General features: G+C 56.4%; 1 protein-coding gene across 12 annotated transcripts in view; it reads right to left on the bottom strand.

The window, feature by feature from the left end:
- Positions 1-20,093, bottom strand: part of PTK2B (protein tyrosine kinase 2 beta) — a 77,266-nt gene that overhangs the window by 6,065 nt on the left and 51,108 nt on the right. For 9 of the 12 annotated variants that reach the window (XM_064146598.1, XM_064146597.1, XM_064146596.1 and 6 more), the window contains 23 exons: positions 19,753-20,000; positions 17,354-17,532; positions 17,159-17,246; positions 15,355-15,434; positions 15,154-15,216; positions 14,421-14,475; positions 12,267-12,407; positions 11,442-11,516; positions 11,250-11,351; positions 10,725-10,842; positions 9,946-9,985; positions 9,810-9,856; positions 9,538-9,591; positions 7,676-7,773; positions 7,498-7,582; positions 6,894-6,994; positions 6,688-6,803; positions 5,568-5,668; positions 4,686-4,775; positions 3,964-4,168; positions 2,400-2,508; positions 2,203-2,268; positions 573-698 (listed from right to left, as the gene is read on the bottom strand). In XM_064146598.1, coding sequence (XP_064002668.1) covers positions 573-698; positions 2,203-2,268; positions 2,400-2,508; positions 3,964-4,168; positions 4,686-4,775; positions 5,568-5,668; positions 6,688-6,803; positions 6,894-6,994; positions 7,498-7,582; positions 7,676-7,773; positions 9,538-9,591; positions 9,810-9,856; positions 9,946-9,985; positions 10,725-10,842; positions 11,250-11,351; positions 11,442-11,516; positions 12,267-12,407; positions 14,421-14,475; positions 15,154-15,216; positions 15,355-15,434; positions 17,159-17,246; positions 17,354-17,532; positions 19,753-20,000 — 2,387 coding nt within the window. Of the gene's footprint in view, positions 1-572; positions 699-2,202; positions 2,269-2,399; positions 2,509-3,963; positions 4,169-4,685; positions 4,776-5,567; positions 5,669-6,687; positions 6,804-6,893; positions 6,995-7,497; positions 7,583-7,675; positions 7,774-9,537; positions 9,592-9,809; positions 9,857-9,945; positions 9,986-10,724; positions 10,843-11,249; positions 11,352-11,441; positions 11,517-12,266; positions 12,408-14,420; positions 14,476-15,153; positions 15,217-15,354; positions 15,435-17,158; positions 17,247-17,353; positions 17,533-19,752; positions 20,031-20,093 lie in introns of those variants that run through there. The other 3 variants (XM_064146599.1, XM_064146601.1, XM_064146602.1) reach the window with 2 other exon arrangements.

Here is a 20,093-nt window from a genome sequence, read left to right on the forward strand (position 1 = left end):
GAGCAGAAGCCACCTGTCTCCTGCCCTGCTTTTGGGGACACTGTGCCAGCTGCTTGTCCACCACCATGCTGGTGGTTTGGAGACATCTCAGAACCCTTCATAAACAGCACCCATGGGGTGGGATAGGATTTGGCCTTCCTGCAGTTGGGTGGGGAGCAACACTGAGCTTGAAGCAGCAGAGGCAGCAGCAGAGAACAGAGCATGGTGCAGTTAGCATCCCTCCCACCCAGGCTTTGCCTCCTACCAGGTCCTTGATGAGGCAAATCATTACAGCCATTTCAGTGTGAGAAGCTGACTCCTGACTGCTTTTGGGGACACCATGCCAATTGCTTGTCCACCCCCACACTGGTGGTTTGGAGACATCTCAGAACCCTTCATAAATAGCACCCATGGGGTGGGACAGGATTTGGCCCTCCTACAGTTGGCTGGGGAGCAACACTGAGCTTGAAGCAGCAGAGAGCAGAGCACGGTGCAGTTAGCATCCTTCCCACCCAGACTTTGCCTCCTACCAGGTGTTTGATGAGGGCAGCCAGGCCCAGGCTACCCTCTGGATGGAGGAAGCCCTCTCTTACCCTCATGCTGTGGCGCTTGAAGACGTTGTGGCGGTTGAGCGGCGGGGTGTGCAGGGAGCTGGCTGGAGACTGGTACTCCATGGGGCTGGTGAGCGTGGGAGAGCTGGCACACAGGCCCTCGGGCACCTAGGTGAGGGGGGAGGGCAGGGAAGGCCGGGCAGTGGGGTGATGCAGGCACAAAACAAGGCCACAGGGGAGTGGTTAGTGCAGACAGAAGCACAGAGCAGACAACAGGGGGGAGAGCGACCTTCACGCCACGCCAGGAGCAGCCTCTGCCCTCATCTGTGCAGCAGGATTGAGACCTTCCTGCCTGCTTGGTTCTTCCTTGACTATGGGCTTGAGATTCCCTCATGCTGTCTGAACCCTATCCAGCCTCAAGAGAGCACCCAAAACAGAATGATAGACTCACAGAAAGGTTTGAGTTGGAAGGGACCTTTTCTGGTCATCTAGTCCAACCCCCCTGCGGTCAGCAGGGAGATCTTAGAATCATAGAAGCATAAAATCACAGGATCACAGGGTGTTAGGGGCTGGGAGAGATCCAAGGAGATCATCGAGTCCAACCCCAACCATATCATAGAATCAAATCATAGAATCAAGCAGGTTGGAAGAGACCTCCAAGCTCAGCCAGTCCAACCTAGCACCCAGCCCTGACCAAGCAACCAGACCATGGCACTAAGTGCCTCAGCCAGGCTTGGCTTCAACACCTCCAGGCACAGAGACTCCACCACCTCCCTGGGCAGCCCATTCCAATGCCAATCACTCTCTCTGACAACAACTTCCTAACAACATCCAGCCTAGACCTCCCCTGACACAACTTGACACTCTGTCCCTTTCTTCTCTTGCTGGTTGTCTGGCAGAAGAGCCCAACCCCACCTGGCTACAGCCTCCCTTCAGGCAGTTGCAGACAGCAATGAGCTCTGCCCTGAGCCTCCTCTGCTGCAGGCTGCACACCCTCAGCTCCCTCAGCCTCTCCTCACAGGACTGTGCTCCAGACCCCTCACCAGCTTCCTTGCCCTTCTCTGGACACCTTCCAGCACCTCAACATCTCTCTTGAATTGAGGAGCCCAGAACTGGACACAACTTCAACTACAGCAGGTTGCTCAGAGCCCCATTTAACCTGACCTGGAATGCTTCCTGAGATGGAGTCATCTAACACCTCTGTAGGCAACCTTAGGCCACCACCCTCAGTGTAAACAATTTCTTCCTCATCTTGAGTCTGAATCTGCCCTCAAAATGTCACTCCTGAGGGTTTCTTGATTTGCTGTTGAGGATTTCATCCTGATGCTCCAAGGTGCAGCACCAGACCTTGGAGAGGTGATGTGTGACCTGCAGAGCACCCAAACTCAGCCCAGTTAACACGAGAGAGATCAGATCTCCTCTCCTTTTAGCCATGGGTGCTAACTCCCCCTCCCTAGGCCAGAAGTCTCTCTGCCAGCTCCAAGGGGTGAAGTCAAGGCTGAACTCTGAGCAGTGCAAGGTCCTGCTGTCAAGGTGAGAGGAGGTACTTGGTGGTGGCATAGGGCACCTCAGAGCCCCAAAAGCCCCAGGTTTGAGATTCAGGCAGGACCTTCTGATGATGCTGACCCCCTTGCTCATGTCCCTGTGAGACTCTTTGGTTGTCCAACCTTACCTGAAACTGCAGCTTGGGAGCCAGGAGGTTGTTCTGGGGTGGTGGCTTGTACTTGGGTCTGCTGGGCTGCCAGGAGTGGAGGAGGAAGGAATGTATGGTGAGTGAGAGAGCTCAGGGAGGTCTCACTTCTGTTGCACCCCTTGGCAGGTCGAGGCAGGCAGATGAACCTGCCTGCACAGGCTCTGCCCTCTCCTCACCTTCGGAGGTGGCTCCTGGAAGGACACTGGCTCCATGATCTTGGGAGGCCGATGGCGGTTGTTCCTCTCCTGATCCTTGGCCAGCTCCTTCTCCATCAGGTAAATGTCACTGCAGGGGGAGATGGAGGGTGACAGCCATGGGAGGGAGCACTCTCATGTCTCCCACACCCCAGAAAGTGGGGATGCTTGAGCTGGATGGACCACGGGAAAAATAAAGGGGCAGGGAGGGGTGGGAAGAGAAGAGGAATCATGGAATCATAGAATCAAGCAGGTTGGAAGAGACCTCCAAGCTCAGCCAGTCCAACCTAGCACCCAGCCCTGCCCAAGCAACCCAGACCATGGCACTAAGTGCCTCAGCCAGGCTTGGCTTCAACACCTCCAGCCACAGAGACTCCACCACCTCCCTGGGCAGCCCATTCCAATGCCAATCACTCTCTCTGACAACAACTTCCTAACAACATCCAGCCTAGACCTCCCCTGACACAACTTGACACTCTGCCCCCTTCTTCTCTTGCTGCTTGCCTGGCAGAAGAGCCCAACCCCACCTGGCTACAGCCTCCCTTCAGGGAGCTGCAGACAGCAATGAGGTCAGCCCTGAGCCTCCTTAACCCTATACACTCCTCTTCTGCAGGCTGCACACCCCCAGCTCCCTCAGCCTCTCCTCACAGGGCTCTGCTCCAGGCCCCTCACCACCTTCCTTGCCCTTCTCTGGACACCTTCCAGCACCTCAACATCTCTCTTGAATTGAGGAGCCCAGAACTGGACACAGCACTCAAGCTGTGGCCTGAACAGAGCTGAGTCCAGAGGCAGAATAACCTCCCTTGTCCCTGGCCACACTGTTCCTGAACCAGGCAAGAAATAGGAAGCAGAGGACAGAATATGGTCACAGCATCACCATGGCTGGCCTCAATGAGATGTGGAGTCAGGATCCCCCTACAAGACTCCTTCTCTGGAAGCAAAGCACACTAGAAACACCACTACCACCCCAGGGACAGGTGGCCTCAAATGAGCTCAAATAGACAGAAAGAAGAAATGGTTTATGCCACAGGTGGTGAGACACTGGCTCAGGCTGCCTAGAGAAGTGATTAATGCCCCAGCCCTGGAACTCTTCCAGGTTAGGCTGGATGGGGCTCTGAGCAACCTGGTCTAGTTGAAGATGTTCCTGCTGACTGCATGGGGTTTGGACTAGATGACCTTGAAAGGTCCCTTCCCACCTAAACCATTCCATGATTTAATGACTCTGTGATTCAAACGGTCCTTTGAAATCAGACTTGGGCAGAAACCTCCAGACCCAAAATCTTGCTTGGGTTTAGAATCACAGAATCAGTCAGGGTTGGAAGGGACCACAAGGAGCAGCCAGTTCCAACCCCCCTGCCATGCCCAGGGACACCCTACCCTAGAGCAGGCTGCACACAGCCTGGCCTTAAACACCTCCAGCCTCAACCTCCTCCCTGGGCAACCCAGTCCAGCCTCTCACCACTCTCATGGTTTATTCTTCTCCTTCCCCTTCTTGCTCACTCCTCCATCAAACCACAGACTCTCCCTGCCCACCATCACGACTCACCTCAAGCTACAAACCAAGTCCTTGAACTTGGGCCTTTCGCTGGGGTCATAGTCCCAGCAGCGTGTCATGAGGGTGTAGAGCACAGGTGGGCAGAGCTCAGGCTTGGGCAGGCGGTCACCTCTCTCCAGGACCCCAATCACATCCTTGTTCTCCAGCCAGAAGAAAGGCTGCTTGCCATAGCTGAGGATCTCCCACATACACACAGCTGTGCAAGCAACAGGAGCAACCTCAGCTGACGCTGGGGCTCGGGGATCATGCCCTTGGGTGGGTTTTGGGGGACAGGGTGGCAGTGCCGCCCTTTGTGGTGTGACACCAGGTCACTTGGCTGCTCCACCTTGCTGGTCCCTGGGTGAAAAATGCAGAGGAAAGGTCGAATTGCTCTCTTGGGGAGTTTCAAGGGGACCAGCTACTGGTTGCTGATGGGACAGACCAACAGATGAGCACGGGAGGCCATGGGGATGAGCTGACAGGCGAGGGGATGGATGTTGGCTGGGGGCAGACTTTAACTCAGCCTCTCAAGCATCCTGCATTCCCTGGAGGAGAAGCAGGCACCTAACCTATGGTTGAATGAGAAGAAGCTCTGCCCCAGGAGTCCTTTCCTGAGGGACAAGGCTGGGATAAGCTCCCAGCTCCAGAGCAGGATTTGTGCCTGAGCATTAAGATGATGCCTCAGGAGGTGGCTGATGCCCAGGACCCTGCTCTGAGCCCATCCCAGCACGCACCGAACATCCAGACGTCGCTGGCCGTCGTGAAGCGGCGGAAGTTGATGGACTCAGGTGACATCCACTTGATGGGCAGACGGGTGATGGATGCTGCAGGGAGAGAGAAGATTGTGGCCAAGCTCATTGCAGGGCAAATAGAGCAGCCCTGTCACAGGCAGGGCAGAGCAGGGCAGGGCACAGAGGTCTCAGCACGGTCTCTGCGCTCGCAGGGTTGAAGCAAGCCCCAACCCTACCATGCCAGCAGTGTGCCCAGGTGGCTAAGAGAGCCAATGGCATCCTGGCCTGCATCAGGAACAGTGTGGCCAGTAGGACAAGGGAGGTTATTCTTCCCCTGGACTCAGCACTGCTCAGGCCACACCTTGAGTGCTGTGTCCAGGTCTGGGCCCCTCAATTCAAGAAGGATGTTGAGGTGCTGGAACATGTCCAGAGAAGGGCAACGAAGCTGGTGAGGGGCCTGGAACACAAATCCTATGAGGAGAGGCTGAGGGAGCTGGGCCTGTTTAGCCTGGAGAAGAGGAGGCTCAGGGGTGATCTTATTACTGTCTACAACTACCTGAAGGGGCATTGTAGCCAGGTGGGGGGGTGGCCTCTTTTCCCAGGTAACCAGCAATAGAACAAGGGGACACAGTCTCAAGTTGTGCCAGGGTAGGTATAGGCTGGATGTCAGGAAGAAGTTCTTCACAGAGAGAGTGATTGGCATTGGAATGGGCTGCCCAGGGAGGTGGTGGAGGCACCGTCCCTGGGGGTCTTCAAGCAAAGCCTGGCTGAGGCACTTAGTGCCATGGTCTGGTTGATTGGATAGGGCTGGGTGCTAGGTTGGACTGGATGATCTTGGAGGTCTCTTCCAACCTGCTTGATTCTATGATTCTATGCAGGTCTTACCTTTGTAGTACTCCTCATCCTCAATGTACCTGGAGAGCCCAAAGTCTCCCAGCTTCACACAGTCTGGGGAGGCCACCAGAATGTTCCTCACAGCAATGTCCCTGCAAGCAGAGAGACCCTTGGCTGAAGAGAGGCGATGGAGAGGTGAGGCCACAGCTTAAGCACTGCATTCCATTTTCAGAGAATCATAGAATCAGTCAGGGTTGGAAGGCACCACAAGGAGCAGCCAGTTCCAAGCCCCCTGCCATGCCAGGGACACCCTACCCTAGAGCAGGCTGCACACAGCCTCACACAGCCTGGCCCCAAACACCTCCAGCCATGGGGCCTCAACCACCTCCCTAGGCAACCCAGTCCAGCCTCTCACCACTCTCATCACCAACAACTTCCTCCTCACCTCCACTCTCAAGCTCCCCACCTCCAGCTTTGCTCCATTCCCCCCACTCCTGCCACTCCCTGACAGCCTCAAAAGTCCCTCCCCAGCTTTTTTGTAGCCCCCTTCAGATCCTGGAAGGCCACAAGAAGGTCACCTGGGAGCCTCCTCTCCTGCAGCCTGCACAGCCCCAACTCTTTCAGTCTGTGCTCACAGCAGAGCTGCTGCAGCCCTCTCAGCATCCTCCTGGCCCTTGTCGAGGATGATTTTGGGCTACTTGCTCCAAGGAGGACACTGATGGGCTGGAGCACATCCAGGAAAGGGCAACAAAGCTGGTGAAGAGTCTAGAACACGTGTCCTAAGAGCAGCAGCTGAAGGAACTGGGGTTGTTTAGCTTGGACTAAAGAAGGCTCAGGGAAGACTTCACACTACAACTCACTGAGAGGAGGTTGGAGCAAGGTAGGGGTAGGTCTTTTCTCCCACGTCACAAGGAACAGAACAACACTCTCTCTTTACAGAGAGAGTGATTGGCACTGGAATGGGCTGCCCAGGGAGGTGGTGGAGTGGCCATCCCTGGAGGTGTTGAAGCAAAGCCTGGCTGAGGCACTTCGTGCCATGGTCTGGTTGCTTGGCCAGGGCTGGGTGCTAGGTTGGCCTGCCTGAGCTTGGAGGTCTCTTCCAACCTGCTTGACTCTATGATTCTATGATTCTCCTGGCATCCTGCCTGGCTCCTGTACCCTCCTGCCCCACCTGTGGACGCAGTTGATGGCCTCTAGGTAGGCGAGGGCTTTGCTGATCTGCAGTGCGTAGAGGATGAGGGTGGGCACGGGCAGGCAGTGCTTGTTCTGCTCCAGGTATTGTCCCAGCTGCAACAGGACAAACAAGGTGGGCTCAGGGATCAAGGAGGGGCAGGAAGGGTGGCAGGGTCTGGGATTCAGTGGTGGCATCCTGCTCACCTCTCCATAGGGGTAGAGCTCCATGATGATCCAGGTAGGCTCCTCTTCCGCGATGCCAATGAGCTTCACGATGTGGGGGTGGTCCAGCTTCTTCATCAGCACTGCAGGGAGACCACATCAGGCACCCTGCAACTGGGGGACCTCACTTCAGGAGTCCCAAACTCCTGTCCTGGGGTGTAGGGGTAGGTTTCTGCCACGAAGACAGACAGAGCAGGAAGAGTGACCAGAGACAGACTGTCCCCAAAGGGGCTGAGGCTCCTGGTTTCCAGCTCCTCAGGGATCTACATCCAGGTGGTGCCCATCTGCTCCCACACAAGGCTTCAGCAGCTCTCCTTCCCCCCACAGGTAGTCATCCCTCTCACAAATGAAGTGTTTTGGAGAACTCTCCTGTCACAGGAGTGAGGGCCTGCCCCACCTTCCTCTTCCTGCTCTGTCCAGCATTGCAAAGACAATTTGGCCCCAAGCAAGGACCAGAAGATGCCAGGAGAGGGTTCTGCCATCCTGACTATAGCACCCCACCATTGCAGTCCCCACTCCTCTGCCCCAGGCTGGGTGCTGAGAAGGCTCTGACCATCCCAAAGGGCAGCAGAACCTGCTGGCATACCTGCTTCGCTCAGGATCTTGTCTTTATTCTCTGGGCTGCAGTCCTTCTTGCAGGTCTTCACAGCCACGTTGAGCTGCTCCCCTTTCTGCAAGGAGAAGGAAGGATGGTGGCTGCTTTACCCTGCCCCCTTCTGGCCACAGAGAAGACTGGCAGGGCAGGGAGAGGTCAGGAAGCTCACTGGGGTGTTGTAAATCCCTTCGTAGACCTCTCCGAAGAAGCCTTCTCCGAGGATCCTGCCCAAGGTGATGTCCTCTCTGGAGATCCCATAGTGCTGAACTGCACAGAGAAGGGCAGAGGTGGCAGCAGCAGCAGGCAGGCAGCTGCCAGTAGCCCTGCACACTTCCTAGGCAGAGGATGTTGGCAATCCCAACCTTCTCCATCACTTCCTCAGCAAGTTCCTGCCTCGAGGCAGCTCTTTCAGTGCCTTCGTGGGGGTAAGGTGGGCAGTGCAAGTAGAGCCTTGTTCTCAGTTTTAGACAGATGGGCTAGGAAACTGGAGTGGGCAGGAGGAGGTGGGAGGGCTTGGTTGGGGTGCTAGGAGATGGGCAGTTTCCCCACGAGCCACCCATATGTGCTGGGGGCCAAGGTGGGCAATGGTCTCCTGTGGAGCATTTGGAGGAGTGCAGCCAGAAGGTCGAGGGAAGTTCTCCTTCCCCTCTGCTCTGCCCAAGTGTGGCCTCAACTGGAACCTTGGGTTCAGTTCTGGGCTCCCCAGTTCAAGAGAGGCAGGGTACTACTGGATGAGGCACTTAGTGCCATGGTCTAGTTGATTGGACAGGGCTGGGTGATAGAATCAAAGAATCAAACAGGTTGGAAGAGACCTCCAAGCTCAGCCAGTCCAACCTAGCACCCAGCCCTGCCCAAGCAACCAGACCATGGCACTAAGTGCCCCAGCCAGGCTTGGCTTCAACACCTCCAGGCACAGCAACTCCACCACCTCCCTGGGCAGCCCATTCCAATGCCAATCACTCTCTCTGACAACAACTTCCTAACAACATCCAGACTAGACCTCCCCTGACACAACTTCACACTCTGTCCTCTTCTTCTCTTGCTGCTTGCCTGGCAGAAGAGACCAACTCCACCTGGCTACAGCCTCCCTTCAGGGAGCTGCAGACAGCAATGAGGTCAGCCCTGAGCCTCCTCTTCTGCAGCCTCCCCAGCTCCCTCAGCCTCTCCTCACAGGGCTGTGCTTCAGGCCCCTCACCAGCTTTGCTGCCCTTCTCTGGACACCTTCCAGCACCTCAACATCTCTCTTGAATTGAGGAGCCCAGAACTGGACACAGCACTCAAGGTGTGGCCTGAGTAGTGCTGAGCACAGGGGCAGAATAACCTCCCTTGTCCTGCTGCCCACACTGCTCCTGATCCAGCCCAGGATGCCATTGGCTCTGCTGCCCACCTGGGCACACTGCTGGCTCATCTTCAGCTCCTACCTACCAGCACCCCCAGGTCCCTCTCTGCCTGGCTGCTCTCAGCCACTCTGTCCCCAGCCTGTAGTGCTGCTTGGGACTGTTGTGGCCAAAGTGTAGGACCCTGCACTCGGACTGGATGGTCTTGGAGGTCTCTTCAAACCTGGTTGATTCTATACTGGAGAGAGGCCAGTGGGGGGTACAGAGATGCTGAGGGACTGGAGCATCTCTGCAAGGAGGAAAAGCTGAGACCTGGGTCTCTTTGGCCTGGAGAAGAGCAGCCTGAGAGGACCTTCTCAATGCCAATTAGCTGCTAAAGGATGGGTGTAAAGAGGATGCTGCCCAGCGACAGGACAAGAGGCTGTGGGCACAAACTGGACCTCATCTGAAGATGAGGAGAAAATTCTTTCCTGTGAGGGTGCTGGAGCCCTGGAAGAGGCTGCCCAGAGAGGTTATGGAGTCTCCTCTGGAGAGATTCCAAACCCACCTGAATGTAATCCTGGGCAACCCATCCTGGCTGACCTTGGTTTAGCAGGGCTGTGGACTAGATGGTCTGCAGAGGTCCCTTCCAAGCCCACCAGGCAGGGATTCTGTGAGGTGGGCAAGGGGGGGGAACCAGAGGCATGGCACCTACCTCCAGACCTCGGTCTTGAAGACTCATCAGGGATTTCAGCATAAATGTCAGACTCTAGGGCAAGAAGCAGGTTGCAGGCAGGGAGTCAGGCATGGCACTGGGCATGGCAGGATCTTGCAGCCTCACCCAGCCTGGAGCAGCCCCACCACAGGGATCAGACCCATCAGGATGCTCAGCTGCATCTCAACTTCCAGGCAAAGGGCTGGGGAGGTCCAGCTCCACCAAACACCCCCATGGCTGGTGGGAAGGGAGGAGAAGAGCCAAAAACTCACCCACGCTCACACTGTCTGACAGCATGGACTGCCTCTCCTCCAGGTGCCTGTGGGGCAGGAGAAGATGGGGCTCAGGGAATGGGGTTAGGGGGCAGCACGGAGTCCTAGTCCCATTCTGGAGTCTGGTGCTACTCACGGGGCAGGGATCTGTGGCAGGCTGATCCTCTTCACTCTCTCTGCAAAGAGGACAACAGAGTCACCTTCCATCAGCCAGGCAGCTTCTGGGGCTCCCCCAACAACACCTCGACCACGCAGGCAGTGAGTGGGTGGGTCTCAGCTGAGGTGATGGCTGATTCCATGGAGGGAGTGCAGAAGGGTTTGAGAGGGCACAAGCTGGGGGGGACCTTTCTAGGGTGGGTGCTTGTGCTAGTTTGAGGCTAGCTGGAATATTTTAGTGAGAGAAATTAGATGCTAGGCTGTGAGAAGGAAGCAGTGGGGATGCCTACTGCACTCACAGGCTTGCTGAGATGTATAAAATCCAGAACACAAAACACAGGCAACACAGCTGCTGTGTGGCTCTGGCTGCCTGCACTTTTCTCCCTGGCCTGCTGTCTGTGTCACTAATCCTTCTGCTTCCTAACCCCCCTGCCTGACCCTCCAAACTCACCTTGCACCTAAGGCAAACTCTGGGATAAGGTAGAGGGGTGGAAAGGAGCTGGAAGGGTGGTTGGAAGCCCCTGCTGAGGACTGGTTTCTGGGAGGGCTGTTGTGTTTCTGTATTGCCTTTACCTTGTCTATTTCTGCCTATAGCTGCATGTATTGAAACTCTCTGCTTGTATCTTGTGCTAAGCTGTGAATACAAAGCTTCATTCCTTAATTTCCATCCCAGCTGAGTCTAGTCTGAGTGATTTCAAACAGTGGAGGGGGGGGGGTGGGTAACACCCAAACTGTCACAGTGCCCCTCAGGATGCTCACCTCTCCTTGGGAAGATGATGAGTGAGGTTTCCAAGTCCCCTTGCAGCCTGCAGTAGCCATCGATGAGGTCAGCCATGTTCTCTGCCTCAGCCAGAGAAGCTGTCTTGATAGCCAGGGACTGGGGGAGATGACCAAGAACGGGGTGAGCCCAGAGCTGAGGCAAGGGCAGTGCTGGGATGGGACAGTCCTCGACTTGTCTTCACCTTGGGGTAGCTCAGGGAACAACTCCTTGCTCCAGCAGCATCCTTCCCAGCACCCCCCAGATACCTTGGCCAACTCGCCTGGCATCAAACCCCGCTCTGGCAAGCCTTAATACCATGGTGTAGGGACACCCCAGGGGTGGCTTGGACATGCCCTGCTTTGGAGGACACCCTCTCCTTGGCCAGAGCTGGAGGCAGGAGCTCTCTTGGTGGCAACTGAGTCATCCACCACATCCTACCTAACTCCCAAGGCCGCGATGCCACCCCGTGGCGCTGGGACATCCTCCTATCCCACCCGGAGCACCTCCTCCCAAAGCTGCCTCACCTGGGGGGTGCTGCTGAGCCCCAGCTGCAGGACAGCTCGGCCATCCTCCACGCTGGAGCACTTGATGGACTTGATGTGCTTGAATTCGGCCAGGCAGGTGGGCTGGGGAGGGAGGCAGAGCCCCAGCGCTGGTGTTAGGCACCGCTGTAAGAGCAGCCACCCCCAGCACTCCCCATCCCGCACCCACCGTACCTTGGCCTCTTTGCTTGTCATCTGCCTGATGCCCTTGGGTCCAATGACCAGGTCCACCATGATGTTCCACCCTTGCTGGAGAGAGGACAGCAGAAAGAGGAGGCAAACTTGGGGAGGGAAAGTACCCCCAGAGCCAAAAGCAGCCCCTCCAACCTGCTGCCAGGTGTGAGACACTTTGGGAGAAACGATCTTAGCATCATAGAATCAGTCAGGGTTGGAAGGGACCACAAGGAGCAGCCAGGTCCAACCCCCCTGCCATGCCCAGGGACACCCTACCCTAGAGCAGGCTGCACACAGCCTCACACAGCCTGGCCTCAAACACCTCCAGCCATGGGGCCTCAGCCACCTCCCTGGGCAGCCTATTCCAGCCTCTCACCACTCTCCTGCTCAACAACTTCCTCCTCACCTCCACTCTCAATCTCCTCACCTCCAGCTTTGCTCCATTCCCCCCACTCCTGCCACTCCCTCACAGCCTCAAAAGTCCCTCCCCAGCTTTTTTGTAGCCCCCTTCAGATCCTGGCAGGCCACAAGAAGGTCCCCTGGGAGACTCCACTTCTGCAGCCTGCACAGCCCCAACTCTTTCAGTCTGTGCTCACAGCAGAGCTGCTCCAGCCCTCAGATCATCCTGTGGTCCTGGAGGGACTTGGAGAGCGGAGGGTGGATGCTTAAAGGAGCCCAGTGGCAGGGTGGGGTTGAACTGGATGATCTTTTGAGGTCCTTTCCAACCCCTAACCTTCTGTGATGCTGAGACACAGTGAGCCTGGGCTCCAAAGTCCCCCGGGCAGGGGGATGTCCATCCTTCCACCCCACCCCGCCCTGACTCACGATGAGCTCGCAGTGGTAGCTCTCCTGGTCGATGTTGGCGAAGGTGGAGAGGGTGTGGAGGAACTTGAGGATGCACTCCTCCTCCCGCAGCAGCGCGTACTGCTGGAAGGTCTGCTGGATCATCTTCCGGAACTGCCTGGGCTGTGGGCACAGCAGCCCTCAGCCGCGCTGCCAACCTGCCCCATGCCCGGGGCAAGCCGCTGCGGAGCTCCTGGGGGACACCCAGGGATGCGCCACCGCCCGCGGCTAAGGGCAGCAGCTGCGCGGCCGGAGGTGCCTGTGCCAGCACCCCTCCAGGGCTGCCTGCTCCCTCGGCTCTGCTGAGGGTGTGTTATTATTATTCACGGGGTATCATAGAATCATAGAATCATAGAATCATAGAATCAGGCAGGTTGGAAGAGACCTCCAAGCTCAGCCAGTCCAACCTAGCACCCAGCCCTGGCCAACCAACCAGACCATGGCACTAAGTGCCTCAGCCAGGCTTGGCTTCAACACCTCCAGGCACAGAGACTCCACCACCTCCCTGGGCAGCCCATTCCAATGCCAATCACTCTCTCTGACAACAACTTCCTAACAACATCCAGCCTATACTTTCCCTGGCTCAACTTGAGACTGTGTCCCCTTGTTCTATTGCTGGTTGCCTGGCAGAAGAGCCCAACCCCACCTGGCTACAATGTCCCTTTAGGTAGCTGTAGACAGCAATGAGGTCAGCCCTGAGCCTCCTCTTCTGCAGGCTGCACACCCCCAGCTCCCTCAGCCTCTCCTCACAGGGCTGTGCTCCAGGCCCCTCACCAGCTTCCTTGCCCTTCTCTGGACACCTTCCAGCACCTCAACTTCTCTCTTGAATTGAGGAGCCCAGAACTGGACACAGCACTCAAGCTGTGACCTGACCAGTGCTGAGTACAGGGGCAGAATAACCTCCCTTGTCCTGCTGGCCGCACTGCTCCTATTCCAGGCCAGGATGCCATTGGCTCTGCTGCCCACCTGGGCACACACTGCTGCCTTATCTTCAGCCTACTCTACCAGCACCCCCAGGTCCCTCTCTGCCTGGCTGCTCTCAGCCACTCTGTCCCCAGCCTGTAGTGCTGCTTGGGGTTGTTGTGGCCAAACTGCAGAACCCTGCACTTGGCCTTGTTCAATCTCATCCCATTGGCCTCTGCCCACCCATGCAGCCTGGCCAGGTCTCTCTGCAGGGCTCTCCTACCCTCCAACAGCTCCACACCTGATCCTAGCTTGGTGTCATCTGCAAACTTACTGCTGCTGGACTCAATTCCCTCCTCCAGGTCATCAATAAAGATATTGAAAGGGTGGGCAGAGAGGATGAGGTTCAAGCCAGCCAAGGGCACAAGAGACCCATGAATGTGCCAGGTTTGGGCAAGCAGCTGGAAAGCTGCCTGGCAGGAAAGGAGCTGGGGATTGACAGCTGGATGAATCTGGTGTGTGTGCCCTGGTGGCATCCTGCTTTGTACCAGCAGTAGTGTGGCCAGCCGGGATCATCCCCCTGTACTGGGCACTGGTGAGGCTGCACTATGGACACTAGGTTGAGTTTTGGGCCTCTCACTCCAAGAAGGGCAGTGAGGAGCTGGAGTCTGTCCAAAGTAGGTCAATGAAGCTGGTGAAGGGTCTAGAGCACAAACCTGGTGAGGAGCAGCTGAGGTTGTTTGATCTGGAGGCTCAGGGGAGACCTCCTCACTCTCTACGACTCCCTGAAAAGAGGCTGAAGTGGGAGTCAGTCTCTTCTCCCATGTAACAAGTGGGTGGACAAGAGGAAATGGCCTGAAGTTGTGCTATGGGAAGTTTAGGTTGGACATGAGGAACAATTTTTGGCTCAAGAGGATTGTCAATGCCTGGAACAGGCTGCTCAGGGCAGTGGTGGAGCCCTCATGCCTGGAGAGATTGACAAACCCTGTAGACATGGTGCTGAGGGACATAGTTTAGTGGTGACCTGGCAGTGCTGGGTTAATTGTTGGACTTGAGGACCTTCAAGACCTTTTCCAACCAGAACTCCTCTGTGATTGTCCCTGCAGGGTGGTGCAGCAGCAGGCGTGAGCAGCACTGCCTGCACGCAGCCCTGCGCACACTGCACAGGCACACACCCACAAATGCCCCCTCACACACCTGGGCAGACATCACCATGCACACCAAGCCACTCACCTTCAGGTTCTCCTGCATCTGGCTGGGGAAGAAGAGGTCCAGGCCCACCTCCTTCCTGGAGAACAGAGACCCCTCACTCATTAATAGTCCCATGGGGACCTCCCCGGGGAGGTGCACACCAGCACAAGAGGGATGTACCAAGCAAGGTGGGTGCTGAGTGTCAAATGGGGTGCTCCTGGGGGAGAAGCCACCCACCCAGAGCAGGATAAAGGGCTCCCATCCCCCTTGCCTTGCAGAAGCAGGGCTGCTGGCTGAGGGAGGATAAGGAGATGCAGGGGAACGAGGAGCTTCAGGAGGAGGAGGAGCTGTTGGGAGATGAGGAGATGTAGAAGGATGAGGAGGTGCAGGGGGATGAGGAGGTGCAGGGGGATGAGGAGGTGTAGGGGGATGAGGAGCTGTTGGGAGATGAGGAGGTGCAGAGGAATGAGGAGCAGTGGGGGGTATAAGGAGCTGTAGAGGGATGAGGAGGTGCAGGAGGACGAGGGGTAGTGGGGGGTATAAGGAGCTGTAGGGGGATGAGGAGCTGTAGAAGGATGAGGAGCTGCAGGGGGATGAGGAGCTGCAGGGGGATGAGGAGCTGCAGGGGGATGAGGAGCTGCAGGGAGGATGAGGAGCTGCAGAGACATGAGGAAGGCCACCTGCAGCACCCCAGCACCTTGAGGCCAGATGGTTGGGGTGAGGGGTTTTGGGGTACAGGGGTTTCTGCCCAGCAGGATGGGCTGTGCCTACTCACTCCAAGAACTCAAAGTTGGACTTTTTATCCAGCGCGTTTTGAGGCATGTCCTTATAAAACCTCCTGGGAGAAGCAAGGAACATCAGACAAGAACCCTGTGCCTGTATTCCCCTAACATGTTCCCATCCCTCCACGGCCCCAGACCCTGCTCCCTGTCCCCCCCAGTCCTCCCAGTGCAGCCAAGACTAGGAACACACATACCTGAGCTCCAGGCAGCCAAGCTGCAGGGCCATGCCCTCGCTCACCTTGCTGGCGTAGTTCTGCATGTACTCACTGCGGAGCTGTGGGGCAGAGCTGGGGGTCAGGAGACACAGGAGATGTGTGCAGGATGCCCACAGGGAGTCAGGAGACACAGGAGATGTGTGCAGGATGCTCACAGGGAGTCAAGAGACACAGGGCACGTGTGCACGCCGCTCATAGAGGGTCAGGAGACATAGGGCATGTGTGCAGGATGCTCACAGTGGGTCAGGAGACACAGAGCATGTGTGCAGGATGCTCACAGAAGGTCGAGAGACAAAGAGGATGTGTGCAGGATGTTCACAGGAAGTCAGGAGACACAGGGTCTGTGTGCAGGATGCTCACAGGGAGTCAGGAGACACAGGGCATGTGTGCAGGATGCTCATAAGAAGGTCAAGAGACAAAGAGGATGTGTGCAGGATGCTCATAGAAGGTCAAGAGACAAAGAGGATGTGTGCAGGATGTTCACAGGAAGTCAGGAGACACAGGGTCTGTGTGCAGGATGCTCACAGGGAGTCAGGAGACACAGGGCATGTGTGCAGGATGCTCACAGGGGGTCAAGAGACACAGGGCATGCATGCAGGATGCTCTCAGAGGGTCAAAAGACAAAGGAGATGTGTGCAAGATGCTCACAGGGAGTCAGGAGACAGAGAGGATGCTTGCAAGTGGTAAGGACACACAAGGATGCTCATAGGGTGCTCACCATGGGTTAGGAGTCAGAGGGGATGCTTGCAAGAGATGCTAAGCAGAAGATGCTCTCAGGAGGTCAGGAAGTGGAGGGGATGCTGTCAGAGTATGCTCAGATGTGATGCTGTCAGGGATGCTTGTATGGGAAGCTTACAAGGGATGCTCACAAGGGATGCCTGTATGGGATGCTTACAGGGGATGCCTGTATGGGATGCTTACAGGGGATGCTCATGGGATGCTTGCAAGGAGTGCTGTCAGGGGACGGTCACAGGATGCTTGCAGGGGATGCTCAGCAGGGGTGCTCACAATGGATTAGAAGACAGAGGGGATGCTGGCAGAGGATGCTCAAAAGAGAGGCTCGCAGGATGCTAGCAGGAGATGCAGAATGCTCATGGGGGATGCTGACAGGGAATGCTCCAGGGGATTCTGGCAGAGCATGCTCACAGGATGCTAGCAGGAGATGCAGAATGCTCACAGGGGATGCTGGCAGGGAATGCTCACAGGGGATTCTGGCAGAGCATGCTCACAGGATGCTAGCAGGAGATGCAGAATGCTCACAGGAGATGCTGGCAGGGAATGCTCACAGGGGATTCTGGCAGGGCATGCTCACAGGATGCTAGCAGGAGATGCAGAATGCTCACAGGGGATGCTGGCAGGGAATGCTCACAGGGGATTCTGGCAGGGCATGCTCACAGGATGCTAGCAGGAGATGCAGAATGCCCTCTGGAGGTGCTTGCAGGGGATGCTCACAGGAGATGCTTGCAGAGTCCACATCCTCCTGCATCCCATTCTGGCATGTAGCAGGGTAAGGACCATGGTGGAGCGATTGGGACTGGCTGTCCCTGATGGGGATGCACCAATCCAACAGCAGGATGGGACCATAGGAGGAGCTACCCACAGGCTGCAGGTTGGGGGTTCAGCAGCTGAGGTGAAGCTAAATGGGCTGCAAGGTCTTGGGGCTCTCGGGTATGATGGGTTTGTTTTTTTCTGGGCTGGGGAGGAGGTAACAACCTCCTGAATGTGGGGGATGGGTTAGAGCAGGATGGAGAGTAGATCTTGTTTGGGCTAGGACAGCTCTGACCTGCTGGTAGAAGTAGAGCAGGGTGGTCCTGTCCTCCTTGAAGCGCTCGATGAAGTCCTCTGGCAGGTAGCGGATCTGGAGGTCATACCTGGGAAGGGAGCAAGCCCGCGGCGAGCGCCACGCCGCAGGACATCCTCATCAGGACGGGGCTTGATGGTCCCCAGGCCCCTGCCTCAGGTGGGGTTTGGGTCCTACCTCCACTCAGCCTCCAGGTGCAGGCACTCATACTTCTCCTGCACTTCCCCCACGGTCAGGTCCGGGTGCAGCCAGTGGATCTCATCCGACTTGACGTGCTTCAGGCGCAGCCCATAGCACTCAGCCAGCTTGATGTCAGGCCCGATGCGGCCGCTCACCAGGATGGACCTGATCACCTCCTGGCACAGAAATGAGCAGGACTCAGAACATGAGCCAGCAGTGTGCCCAGGTGGCCAAGAGAGCCAATGGCATCCTGGCCTGCATCAGGAATGGTGTGGTCAGAAGGAGCAGGGAGGTCATTCTGCCCCTGTACTCTGCACTGGTTAGACCACACCTTGAGTACTGTGTTCAGTTCTGGGCCCCCCAGTTTAGGAGGGACATTGAGATGCTTGAGCGTGTCCAGAGAAGGGCGATGAGGCTGGGGAGAGGCCTTGAGCACAGCCCTATGAGGAGAGGCTGAGGGAGCTGGGATTGGTTAGCCTGGAGAAGAGGAGGCTCAGGGGAGACCTTATTGCTGTCTACAACTACCTGAGGGGAGGCTGTGGCCAGGAGGAGGTTGCTCTCTTCTCTCAGGTGGCCAGCACCAGAACGAGAGGACACAGCCTCAGGCTGCGCCAGGGGAGATTTAGGCTGGAGGTGAGGGGAAAGTTCTTCCCTGAGAGAGTCATTGGACACTGGAATGGGCTGCCCGGGGACGTGGTGGAGTCACCATCCCTGGAGCTGTTCAAGGCAGGATTGGACGTGGCACTTGGTGCCATGGTCTGGCCTTGAGCTCTGTGGTAAAGGGTTGGACTTGATGATCTGTGAGGTCTCTTCCAACCTTGGTGATACTGTGAGACTGTGTGAAGAATCCCCTGCTGAGCTCCAGAAGGAGCACTGAATTAACCAGGTTGGAAAAGACTTGGAGATCATCGAGTCCAGCCTAGCGCCTAACACCTTCTAATTAATTAAACCCTGGCACTAAGTGCCTCATCCAGCCTCCTTTTAAACACCTCCAGGGATGGGGACTCCACCACATCCCCAGGCAGCCCATTTCAATGCCAATCACACTCTATCTGTGAAGAACTTCTTCCTAACATCCAGTACTGCCTTCAGTTTTGGGCTCCCCAGTTTCAGAGGGACAGGGATCTGCTGGAGAGGGTCCAGCAGAGGGCTATGAGGATGATGAGGGGACTGCAGCACTGCCTGAGGAGGAGAGGCTAAGGGACCAGGGGCTGTTTAGTCTGGAGCAGAGAAGACTGAGAGGGGATTTAATCAATGTTTGATTTAATCAATTTTTATAAACATTTGAGGGTTGGAGGTCAGGAGCTGGGGGACAGGCTCTGCTCACTGCTCCCTGGGATAGGACAAGGAGCAATGGGTGTAAGCTGCAGCACAGGAGGTTCCAGCTCAACACAAGGGGGAACTTCTTGACTGTAAGGGTCCCAGAGCACTGGCACAGGCTCTCCAGAGAGGTTGTGGAGTCTCCTTGTCTGGAGCCTCTCAAGGTCTGTCTGGATGTGTTCCTTTGTGACCTGAGCTAGATTGTGTGGTCCTGCTCTGGCAGGGGGGTTGGACTCGGTGATGTCTTTGTGTCCCTTCCAACCCCTAGGATCCTATGAGTCTGTGATCCAGACTAAACCTGCCCTGGTGCAGCTTGAGGCTGTGTCCTCTTGTTCTGTCACTGGTTGCCTGGGAGAAGAGACCAACCCTCACCTGGCTAAAGCCTCCCTTCGGGTAGTTGTTAGAGGGCAATAAGAGCTTTAGATAGTGGGAGAACAGGGAGGAAAACAGCAGGAATTCAACAGTGACATCCCTGGGAGAGAAAAGTGCCTAAGTCACCAACCCTGAAGGGACCAAAAAGACACAGAGATTTAGTGCTGAGGGACAGGGTTTAGTGGTAACCTGACAGGGCTGGGCTAACAATTGGACTTGATGATCTTGATCCTGATGATTTGCCACTGGAATGGGCTGCCCAGGGAGGTGGTGGAGTCGCTGTGCCTGGAGGTGTTGAAGCAAAGCCTGGCTGAGGCACTTAGTGCCATGGTCTGGTTGCTTGGCCAGGGCTGGGTGCTAGGTTGGACTGGCTGAGCTTGGAGGTCTCTTCCAACCTGGTTGATTCTATGAGGCACTTAGTGCTATGGTCTAGTTGATTGGCTAGGGCTGGGTGCTAGGTTGGACTGGATGAGCTTGGAGGTCTCTTCCAACCTGGTTGAGTCTATGATTCTATGAGGCACTTAGTGCCATGGTCTGGTTGCTTGGGCAGGGCTGGGTGCTAGGTTGGACTGGCTGAGCTTGGAGGTCTCTTCCAACCTGCTTGATTCTACGCTCTTAAAGGTCTCTTCCAGCCAAAATGGGTCATTGATTTAAGGTTAGAGATAAAAAACAGCTCCCCCCTCCCTACCCCTCTGCCCACATACCCTGATCTCTGTTGTCACGGAGCATTTAACCAGCTTGAAGTTCTTGCCCATGTTGAAGCTGTTGCTGTAGAAGCAGACCTTGAGGATGCGCATCTCCTCCTTGTCCATCTCCAGTGTCCCCATGCCCAAAGAGGTCTCCAGCATCCCGGCCAGGCTGCGAGAGGAGCTGCTCCGTGGGCGACCCAACGCATCAGGGATGGCTGACATCCTCACCACGCCCGGGGTGCTAGGAGCTGAGCATCCCTTCCCTGCAGGAAAGACACTGTCGTGGCATGATGGGCACCCTGTGGATGAGGAGTCAGCCTGTGGGGTGATGAGAGGGGCAGGGGAACGGGGATGAG

The sequence above is a fragment of the Pogoniulus pusillus genome, chromosome 7, assembly GCF_015220805.1.
Source record: "Pogoniulus pusillus isolate bPogPus1 chromosome 7, bPogPus1.pri, whole genome shotgun sequence".
NCBI classification, from domain to species: Eukaryota; Metazoa; Chordata; class Aves; order Piciformes; family Lybiidae; genus Pogoniulus; species Pogoniulus pusillus.